Below are 11,582 nucleotides of genomic sequence, written 5' to 3' on the forward strand. Positions count from 1 at the left end.
ATTTGTGCTACCATGTTTCATTCATTTTCGTCAAGTTTTAGGGATCTCAAACAGACTGACTGTTGAATGTAGATGGGCTGCAGCCCAGTAATGCAGTCCATATAGTTTACAATTCCTGAAATCTCAAGGTCCATCACGTTGTCAGCTTGGGATAGTCTTGGGGGACAAAGTTTAGTCCCACATTGCTAGTTGGGAGTGAGTTGGAGTGGTATATAAAGGCTGCTGTTCTAGTCATTCCAAGTGAGTGAGAATAGAAAGAGCCCTCGCGCACTCCTCCTCCCCCGCCCCGCCTCGTCACGCACGCACGCCGTGTTTCGTGACTCGAGTTCGAGTTCGAGACACACTCAAGGAAGCCTAAATATTTTGCTTGGTGTTCGGGGCGGCTCTCCTCCCAGGCTATACAAGGAGACCGATCAGATCTGGAGAACAGTGCTCTACTCTCTAGTATTCCCCATCCCAGCGACTGCGTGCACAGCTGTCCGGGAGAGCAGGCCTCCGAAACTCCGTCCGTTGAGATCCTGCACCGGGAGACGGGCGATAAGGTTTTTGGGGAGCGTCTCGGCGCGACTGCTCGCTGCTGTTCGTCTTCTTCATCGACGGTTCGGCTGCTTCATCGACAGATCCGACTACACCATGGGCGACATCAACAACTCCAATGGTGGTGGTGCTGCTGCTGGTGCGACCTTCCCGGTCGCGATGTACGTGCTTCTACTCTCCTACCTTGCACTGCTACTTGTTCCATGTTCAGATCTGATGCATGTGCTTAGTCTGATGTGTATGGTTAAGTATGCTTGTGCAACTGTAATCTTGCTTTCAGTAATTAAACTTACACGAAAATTGCCTAATAATCCAACACTGACATGCAACAAAACTGAGTGATTCGTACACGGGGCAAAACATATCACTATTCGTGCTTGCTATTGGTAGGTCACCGACCGCCAGTTATGCATTGTCGTTGAAGAAGCCATTGGAGAAGAACATTGAAGATCATCCCTGGAACAAGAAAAACACCATATCCCAGTTGATTTACAAGCCGCACTAGGCACCCATCTTTGGACACTGGATCAAAGAGTTCGCTGATAGGTACATTTTTTTCCCAGAATTTTTGAAATTTTAAAATATCATTTTCGAATTTAAAAAATAAAGAGCTCCAGTGAGCTTGGGCTCCGATAGCATTTTCTGGAGAGTGGAAGGACTACATGTTCATTTGAGCATTTTACCTATCCATAGCAATGCATAGAGCAGACCCACCCAACCAGGTATATTTCAGCAGTATCTATCTGTATGACTGTATCATCATGCAACAATGGAGCGACAACAGGGTTCCAGCTTTCCAGGTCGTTGCCGAGAAGAAACGAAAAGGAAAACTGTAGCACCAGGCTAACTACATGTTGTCTGATGCCTTTGCCAACTGGGAAAGAACCTCGCATATGCACAGGTTTCCCAGACTGTAAGCTGAGGGAGCATCCTGCTTCTGATGACCAGGAGAATCCTAGCTACCTTCTTCTACCACCTGTACACCCGGCAGACAGCTAGGACTGGGAGCTGTCGCGCAATTTCGCCCTGGCGAAAAATACTCCCGCTAATAGACCTGCATGGTCAAAGGGTGCAGGTTTCTTCTGTTAGGCAAATGTGGCATGTATCAGCCCAAAGGTAATATAGGTTTCACCTCATCGTACACAAAACCTACCAAACAGTATGCTTATGGAGTTCTCCATGCTTGTCCGGACTTTGAACAGAAGGATTCCAGCCATAGAGAGGGGGATCTTGTTAAGAGACCCTACAAGGCTGTAACAGGAGCAATATTTGGGTCAGAAGCTCACGAACAGTGAAAGTACGTCCATTTAAGAAAGGCCTGTTGGATTCCTTTGGTACCTATAAGTTGTTGCGCTTGTCTGACGAAGAAACCACATCGAAGTAAAGCTGATAGCAAGCCCCAAAACTCCACTGGCAGTGATGACTAGCCAAAACATGGGCATCCTCAGCAGTGGCCTGCAAATTCATTTTCCATAAGACTAAAAGGTAAATATTTGCAATTATAACTAGTTTTTCTAGCTAGCAGATGACATGGACATACACTAACTTTTAGACTCTATTTGGTGTTGGTGCGTCTAAAAGGAACTGATTTGTAATGTCAGGGTGGACATGAAAGTTGAAAGGAACTTTCAGGGTGGATAGTTGCACAAAGATGGCGGTTCCACAGATTGTATGTTGTTCATTAGGTTTGTGCTAGAAAAAGTGAGCGAGGAACTTACGTTTCCAGCAGGTACTCCACTTCATTAAAACCAAGCACGAGGATAATTCCCAATGGTAGTGAAAGGGCGTTATTAAGCAAAACCATTGAAAGCTCATTCAAATTCCCAGACTTGGTGGCTTGCTTAGCACTGTCCATTACATGCCGCAATGTAAGCTGGAAGAAAACATGTTATATGGAGGTGCCACAGAACAAAAGATTTTTGTCTTGTAACTAGTGTTAATCTATGGGACTGGAGATGAGAATCTAAAACATTTGGGAGGTGTAACAGCTGGCATCAAGAACAATACCGAATATGATGCTGTTAGAAAACAGTTTAAGATCTGCCATGTATAGCCGACTTTATGAAACGAGAGATCTGTTATTCCTCCTGCAATGGCTGAGATTATCTACAGAAAATGAGAGGCGAGTCAAGTCTTCGATACACATGTTATTCTGAGGCAGTGTTTCCTGAGTACCTATTATTAGATATAAGGCAACAAATCAACTACATGCAACTATTCAGCAATTGAAGAAGAAAATAAGCCCCCCAAGCATTCTAGTCCTACTAAAACATTTATAACTTATAATTAGACATACCATCAACATGAGAGAAATCCAAACTTGTGTACCATGCTGCTTTTTAAAGAAGTATGTTTCCCCCGAAGCAGTAAGTACATTTGCGACATTCTTCAATATAGTCAGCATCGCAACATTGATGTACTTCAGACTGAAAGGTACATAAATTATTATAAGGTGCAGGAAATTAACATTAACAAAGACTAAAATCTATCTTCCTTAATATAAGTTGATGAAAAATATTTTCACAGCTAATATGGAAAGACTGAACTCAAAATTTTCCTAAGCCTAGAAATTGATCCAAGTTTTCCGCTGTCCTGTCTAACTAATTAACAGAACGTGGACAGACCCAGGGCAGATGAGCTGCAACATCCACCAAGTATCAGCACAACATACATTTATCCCTAAATGAACTTTATGAGCTGTCAAATATTATTAAGCACTAGTACTGAGAGTGGGAAGGAATAAATAGAGTGTGGTTTTTATATTTTACCAAATGGAAGAATAGATAACAATAAAAACTACCTGCTCAAATTTAGTGAAAGATTCCATGGTCCAAAACCAAATAGGATATAAGTACTGACCAAAGTGAAGTGCACAAAAAACAGTGCTCCAAGCTCAAAATGATGGGGATATCTGACACATACCTAAACATGCTTGTGATTAGCATTCCGACAAATATGATGTTCACAGGCAACCAAACTTTGATTAACTTCCATGTTAACGGTTCAGTTGAAATCACACCAGAGAGGGACAATGTAGAAACAATGGTCACCGATACAATGTTCTGCAGTAAACCATGATGAAGGAGACATGTCAATGCCACCCAAGCAGCACAGACATAACACAGAAGGAAAACACAACTAGCATGAGAAGTATACAGCCAGTAACAGTAATACCGTATGTTACCTGGTAAAGCATCAGAGATATTCCAGCATTGAAACCATAGCCAGACAAAACAAACTTGTTGACTAAAATCATGCTGCAGGACGCTATGCAGTAAGCCAGACCGGACATCAGAGACTGGTTCTGGATGTTTGGGAGCCTGAGGAAGCGTGAAGGGCCGTCTCTGTCTTTTGAGACCTTGACATCTTCCAGGTCAGTGCCTTCAACACCGAAGGACCCCATCGTGGGCCTGGAGAAAATATGAGCCAGAAGAAACACAACGAATCATGCGTTAGCTTGCGCGATGATTGCTTCTGATCTGAAGTTCTGAACCCATGGATGAAGCATGTGTTTGAAACCAATGTCACTTGCAAAACAAGCATCATACTGGAACAAAAATACAAGCATCTGCATCCCCCAAAAGATTCACCACGATTGCTCCAGTTAAAATATGTCCTAAAGTATCAGCTTCAGTGAATTTGTTCTCGCAGTTGCAGTCAGCTACAGGACTTGTACTACTACTAGAACCCTGCAGTAAAACTATCCCGCCGGCCAAGTGCAAGGATGAAATTCGGGAGGACATAACAAGTACAGTGGTCAACCTAGAACGGGCCCCAGGTAATTCCTGTTTGTTTGGAGGGGCTAAAAGCCAAGCAGAAACAATGAAACATTCCCATGCCCACACGCTTCGAAAGTAGTACTGTACTAAATTGGAGTCGAGCTGCGCAGCTAATCGACAAAAAAAAAATTGCAAGGAGGAATCCGACTAACAGTTTGGCGCTAGAGGAATCCAATCGCAAGTTCCCCCACCCCGGCAGGCACCACCAGCTCCCCGAAACGAAGCGAAAATTTGAGCAACCCAAACCCTCTCCGAATCGGGGGCAAGGCGATAGAGCATACTACTAGACCGGAGTAACGTCTCAGCCCGCGTATCCGAAGGTAGCATCGGAGCTCAGGGAAACAACCGGGGCGGGAGAGGGCCGTAGGTGGAGTGGAGGTTGCGGGAGGTCGACAGGGGAGCTCACCTGGAAGCCATGGCGCCGGAGCCGGGTCCCGGGAGCTCCCTCGCGGCTCCCTCGCGGCCCACGGCGGCGGCGCACGACGGCGCGGCGCTCGACGGGAGTGGAGCGGCGGAGGAACTGGAAACGACGGCGACGAGCAACGGAAGGGGGGCTGCGGCTTTAAAATATCCGGCGGAAAGGGAACGTTCGCAGGCTGCGCTGTGGGCCCGGGTCGTGCCTATCCAGCTGACACAGCGCGGCGCCGCTCGCTCCCCGTTCTTCGGCAGACTCGTGGCGCTGACCCGCGCGGTCGCTGAGCACTGGGTCCCGCAGGAGCCGTGGCCCACGGTACGGTGACTGTGGAAGAAAGGGTAACAGACACGTGGGCGCTGCTGTGGAGGTTACTTGTGGTATTCATTTCTTCTCCCGTTGTTTTTGGGCGTGCACGATTTTCGTGGTTGAGCAAAATGAGGTGGCATGTTTTGTGTGTTGCGCACTGGCCGTGGACATGTTGGAGCAGAAATAGCTGGTGGAATAGATGGACTTGATCGAACGAATGCTATTTTACAAAAAGAAAAATAGAATTTAAATAGTAATTTTTTCAATAAAAAATTGGTACACCTAAATTGTATCCACCAAATCCTGGTCGCCCAGTTGGAGCCCTTTTGTTTAAGAGTAAATTGCACAAAACCAAAGTTTCTGGTAGACTTGGGGCATCTCCTACGGGGAATCTCATTTGGTTTTTCGTGCCCACTTCTGTCGGATGGACGAACACAAGCACCCAACTGGACACCCCAAGCGGACAAGCAGTATGCTTTCTATTTGTCTCGCCCCATTTCCGAGCAAAAGTTGGGGTGGATTTCTGTTGATGTGAACACTATCCAAGTCTGATCATGTCTGCCCTCGACCACAAAACCAACCAAAACCGACACTTTTCATGTCCTCTTTAGGTGGTTCATTGGAGATGTTCTTATAACTGTTTGGGGGACGTATCAGCTGCAAATGTCCAAGTTCTGAAAATCTGATTTTTTATTTATTTCTAGCCCTTCGATCATGTACCAAGGGTGAGATTTCACTATTTTCCCAGCAACAAAGATGAGGCAAGATGTTTTCATATAACCCCGTTTTCATGTTCTAGGAAATCGTTACCGAGTTAGTTTGGATATTAGCAACGCTGAAATTAGCTACGAAGAAGTTGAAGAACAAAAGCCGATCTGAAGAAATTTCGAATGTGAAGACATAACTTTTAAAAATCTCGAAAAAAATGTCACCGTAAAAAAATCATTGTCCAAATGAACATTCCAAATCCAGAACAGACCTCGCCTTTTCAGAGAGAACACGACAAAAGTTATTACCGAATTTGCGATCATTCAGTTAGATCTGTTGCAACTTTTGAGGGGAATGGCAACAAACAAACTGAGCCATGTGTTCTACCGAGCAAAATCAGGCCCCAATGGGGGAGAAGAAGGAAGTAAATGTTGCAATCTTGCTTGTCTTCTCGCCGCTGGTTTTGCTATCCACTTCGCCTCCGTTCTTTGAACTGCCAGCGTGTTGCCTCAGTGGGGAGGGACTTGGCTAGGGAGTGGTGAAGATGGGAAGAGTGAGAACTCAGAACAATGTGTGAGAACGGGAGGGAAATATGATTTCAGTGTTCATTTTGCAAAAACAGTTGGGGTGGGATAGAGCTGGGTAAATCTCTGTAGATGTACACGATCCAACGGTTCAGGCAGACATTAGTCAAAATTGCAGAATATGCCATTTTCACCTGATACATCCCTAACTGTTTGCCGCAACTTCTGAACAACCTTCCACAATACCCCAACATTTAAGCTAAACAGGAATGATCCATCCAAATCCACGCATTGACCGCAAAACAAACATTTTGGGTCTCACATCTTAGGCCAGCGTGGTGTACATGCATGCCATCAAGAACCGACCCAAGGACTGAAATGTCAGTTTTGTCAATCAAAGGGTGAATTTGGATGAGTTGTTGACTGCTAGTTAGATATTTCTTTAAAATAAGTTGCATTATGAAAGTTTGCCCAAAAGTTGGGGCTAACCTTCATGAGTTGACTTGAAACTATGGCTATGTGCAATTTTCTCTTTATTTAAAAGAATTTTAGAATATTTTAGAATTTGAAAATTCTTAGAAATAAGTTTGACTTCCAGGATTTTGGACCCTTAAGAATTTATTTCAAGCTTCTTTGATTTTCATGCATGAACTTTATAGATATACTCAAACTTTTTTTATTTCTCTTGTGCGTCAATCCCTCTTTGATAAGTAGAAATTCCTAGGGATCTTCCTTTGGCATGCCATTTGATTCTCACCGCTGAGTCATTATGATCTTTTTGGTATGGACCTTTTCCCTCTTTATTTTAAAGAAAAACCACACCCCCTCGTACCTATTATGGCGATTAATTTGTTTTTCCTGAGGTATCAAACACTATTTGATTCAAATTCATAGGAACAAAGAGGACATACCATCATATCATGTGATTTATTTTGCGCTGGACATGGCGCCCTCGGTCGCGGGTTTGTGTGGCACGGTGGTGTGTCTACACATGGCATCAGTGAGGGTCGCAAGCTCAGTCATGGTGGAGACGGGAGGGTTTTTGCGGTGGTGCTAGTGTGTGTAGGGTTTTTAGGCGGCAGAGGGTTGGCCTAAGGATGGCAATTTTATCCATGGATATCTGGCCCAACGGGCACGGGTATGGAGGGAAGATTATGCCCATGGATTTCATGGGGCGGGCATGGGTAGAGGTTTTGCTCCATGAATATCCAGCTAGCATGTGGGACCTACATGTCAGTGAGACATGAGATTTTACTTAGGCCTAGATGCCCCTCTCTTGAGGGTAAAATCAAGATGCGAGAGACGGATCCCCTCGCACTCCCTCGCACGCTGCGAGGGAGGGCTTGGCCAGCGGCCCTCCCTTCCACCTCTCTGGTAGTATGGCTCTCCTCCGCCTAGAAGACGTGCGGGCTGGCGGTGGGCTTGCTCTCACCATGTCGCCTTTCCTCCTTCTCCTCCTCCTATTCATGGCCCACATACTTATTGTTGAAATGCTAAAGAAAATACTATCGAAATGCCGCCAAATTGTTATTGTTATGCTTAAATATTATTATGTTAATGTACATAGTGCGCAAACACATGGATATCCATGGATATCTGGATATCCGACGGATTTGGATTTGAAGCGACATCCATGCCATGGATACTTTCGTGGGTGGGCCAGAGCGAGGCTAATGGATTTGTGCATGGATCTAGTTTTGGTATCTCCGTCCAAACCCGCTACATTTCCATCCTACTTGGCCTCGAGCATTGATGCATCCGACGACCATTCGGTGGGCACTATGGAGAAGGCAGTGCGATGGGCGGCAGTGCGGTGGTGTAGAGGCATGGAGATCTGGTGTCGCTAAGGCGTCGTGTAGTTAGGCCGTGGATTTCCTTCCTTGGTGGGCTCTTGTGCGGTGTGCCGTCTTTGGGTCGATGGGAGCTGATGTTGTGCAGAGCACGCAGTTGGAAAACCCCCAGAGGAAGGTATGATGAGGACAGCAGCAAGTTTTTCCTCAGTAAGAAACCAAGATTTAATCGACCAGTAGGAGAAACAAATCACTTCTGAAGGTGTTGCTGGCTGACTTTGGCAGGGCGCACTACTGGTGTCAGCAACAACGTGAAACCTGCACACAACACAACCAAAATACTTTGCCCCAACTTACAGTGAGGTTGTCAATCTCACTGGTTTTGCTGAAAACAAAAGATTAGACGTATAGTTTGGAAAAAGATATTTGTTTGCAGTGAAATAAAGAGAACAGTGCTTTGTAGTAGATGGTTTTATCAGTGTAACAGAAAGGACCGGGGTACACAGTTCACTAGAGGTGTCTCTCCATAAAGATAAATAACATGCTGGGTAAACACATTACAACTGGAAATTGATAGAATAAAGACCATACATGACAAGATGATTACTATGAGATTCATTTGGGCATTATAACAAGATTCATAGATCGTAATCCAACTGCATCTATGACTAATATTACACCTTCTAGCATCCGCACCCCTTTCAGTATTAAGTTGCAAGCAACAGATTATTGCATTAAGTAAAGTGTGTAAAGTAAATAATAGAATTATCCTTGGATAAAGAATTGTTGTTTTCTCCCTAGTAGCAACAGCACATCTACAACCTTATGAGTTACTTTCACTAACCCAGATTACTAAAGGCATGAACCCACTATCGAGCATAAATACTCCCTCTTGGAGTCACAATCACATACTTGGCAAAAGCATCTACTAGCAACGGAGAGCATGCAAGATCACAAATAACATATAAACAGGTCTATAATCAACTCAATCATAGTATTCAATATTCATCGGATCCCACCAAACACAACATGTAGCATTACATAAAGATGATTTTGATCATGATAGACATCTCACAAGATCTAAACATGATGCATAATGAGGAGAAGACAACCATCTAGCTACTGTTATGGACCCGCAGTCCAAAGATGAACTACTCATGCATCACTTCGGAGGCGGGCATGGTGATGAAGAGGCCTCCAGTGATGATCTCCCTCTCCGGCAGGGTGCCGGGAAGAGCTTCAGAACCCTCCCAAACTAGAGTTGACGATGGCAGCGGCTACAGAACTTTTCATGGATGGAGGCTCAGGTATTTAGGTTTTTCCCGAGGATGTGAATTTATAGGCGAAAGGGCAAGGTCGGTGGACACCCGAGGGGCCCACACCATCCCTAGGCGTGGCTAGGGGTGGCCCGTGCCTAGGCATGGTGCGGTGATGTCTACGCCCCCTCCTTTTCCTGTAGACAGTGTTGGGCCTCCAAGAGCAGAGGTTTGTAGAACAACAGCAAGTTTCCCTTAAGTGGATCACCCAAGGTTTATCGAACTCAGGGAGGAAGAGGTCAAAGATATCCCTCTCATGCAACCCTGCAACCACAAAGCAAGAAGTCTCTTGTGTCCCCAACACACCTAATAGGTGCACTAGTTCGGCGAAGAGATAGTGAAATACGGGTGGTATGAATATATATAAGCGATAGCAACGGCACCGGAAAAGTGCTTTGCCCGGGACGATAAACAAGCGGTAGTAACACGAGCGGTAGTAACGCGAGTAAAACAGGTAAACAAGCAGCGATAGCGATATTTAGGAACAAGGCCTAGGGATTAGACTTTCACTAGTGGACACTCTCAACTTTGATCACATAACGGAATAGATAAATGCATACTCTACACTCTCTTGTTGGATGATGAACACCACTAATTGCGTAGGATTACACGAACCCTCAATGCCGAAGTTAACAAGCTCCACAATATTCAATGTTCATATTTAAATAACCTTAGAGTGCATGACAGATCAACACAACTAAACCAAGTACTAACATAGCATACACACTGTCACCTTTACACTATGAAGGGGGAATAGATCACATCAATACCATCATAGCAATAGTTAACTTCATAATCTACAAGAGATCATAATCATAGCCTACGCCAAGTACTAACACGGATGCACACACTGTCACCATTACACCGTGCAGGAGGAATAAAACTACTTTAATAATATCACTAGAGTAGCACATAGATAAATTGTGATACAAAACACATTGCAATCATAAAGAGATATAAATAAGCACTTCACTACGCCATTCATAACGGTGAATAAGTATTACGTGAAATATAGCCTAAGAGACCCACACGGTGCACACACTTGTCACCTTTACACACGTGGGACAAGGAGTCTCCGGAGATCACATAAGTAAAACCCACTTGACTAGCATAATGACATCTAGATTACAAGCATCATCATATGAATCTCAATCATGTAAGGCAGCTCATGAGATTATTGTATTGAAGCACATAGGAGAGAGATGAACCACATAGCTACCGGTACAGCCCCGAGCCTCGATGGAGAACTACTCCCTCCTCATGGGAGACAGCAGCGTTGATGGAGATGGCGGTGGTGTCGATGGAGGAGCCTTCCGGGGGCACTTCCCGTCCCGGCGGCGTGCCGGAACAGAGACTCCTGTCCCCCATATCTTGGCTTCGCGATGGCGGCGGCTCTGGAAGGTTTCTCGTACCGTGGCTTTTCCGTATCGAAGTTTTAGGTCGAGGGGCTTTATATAGGCGAAGAGGCGGCGTCAGAAGGTCAACGGGGCGACGACACCATAGGGGGGCGCGGGGCACCCCCAGGTCACGCCAGCCTATGGTCTGGTGGGCCTGTGCCCCCTCTCTGGCGGCTCTCGGGTGTTCTGGATGCTTCCGGGCAAAATAGGAACCTGGGCGTTGATTTCGTCCAATTCCGAGAATATTTCTTTACTAGGATTTCGAAACCAAAAACAGCGAGAAAACGAGAAGCTGGCACTTCGGCATCTTGTTAATAGGTTAGTTCCAGAAAATGCACGAATATGACATAAAGTGTGCATAAAACATGTAGATATCATCAATAATGTGGCATGGAACATAAGAAATTATCGATACGTCGGAGACGTATCATGCGGCCGCCTCCTGGCTCTTCTCCGTCTCTGCTTTGGACTCCGTCTTCGTGATAGTACAATAGGAACTTCGGCTTTTGTTTCATCCAATTCCAAGAATATTTCATGTACAACTTTCCTGAAATACGAAAACAGCAGAAAATAGGAAGCGCACTGTGGCATCTTGTTAACAGGTTAGTTTCATAAAATGCATAAAAATGCCACAAAGTATAAACAAAACATATAGAAATTGGTGTAAAACAAGCATGGAGCATCAAAAATTATAGATACGTTTGCAACGTATGGGGAGCTCTTCGGTGTGGCCATCTCCTTGGAGGAGACACGAACTTCATGAACTTCAATCCGACTAGAGTGCTAAGGTTCGGATATCCTTGCAGCCAA

At 45.0% G+C, this 11,582-nt stretch overlaps 1 protein-coding gene across 1 annotated transcript; it reads right to left on the bottom strand.

The window, feature by feature from the left end:
• Nucleotides 1-1,237: 1,237 nt before the first annotated feature.
• LOC124691356 (GDP-mannose transporter GONST1-like) lies at nt 1,238-4,801 on the bottom strand. Its single transcript, XM_047224644.1, has 9 exons — nt 4,723-4,801; nt 3,722-3,947; nt 3,460-3,599; nt 2,834-2,963; nt 2,545-2,643; nt 2,256-2,410; nt 1,876-1,992; nt 1,691-1,788; nt 1,238-1,591 (listed from the first exon to the last, which is right to left on the bottom strand). Exons 1-9 carry the CDS (start codon nt 4,731-4,733, stop codon nt 1,533-1,535), a joined length of 1,035 nt encoding a protein of 344 aa, XP_047080600.1. The 5' UTR covers nt 4,734-4,801; the 3' UTR covers nt 1,238-1,532.
• Nucleotides 4,802-11,582: the final 6,781 nt, after the last annotated feature.

This window comes from Lolium rigidum, chromosome 1, assembly GCF_022539505.1.
Source record: "Lolium rigidum isolate FL_2022 chromosome 1, APGP_CSIRO_Lrig_0.1, whole genome shotgun sequence".
Classification (NCBI taxonomy): Eukaryota; Viridiplantae; Streptophyta; class Magnoliopsida; order Poales; family Poaceae; genus Lolium; species Lolium rigidum.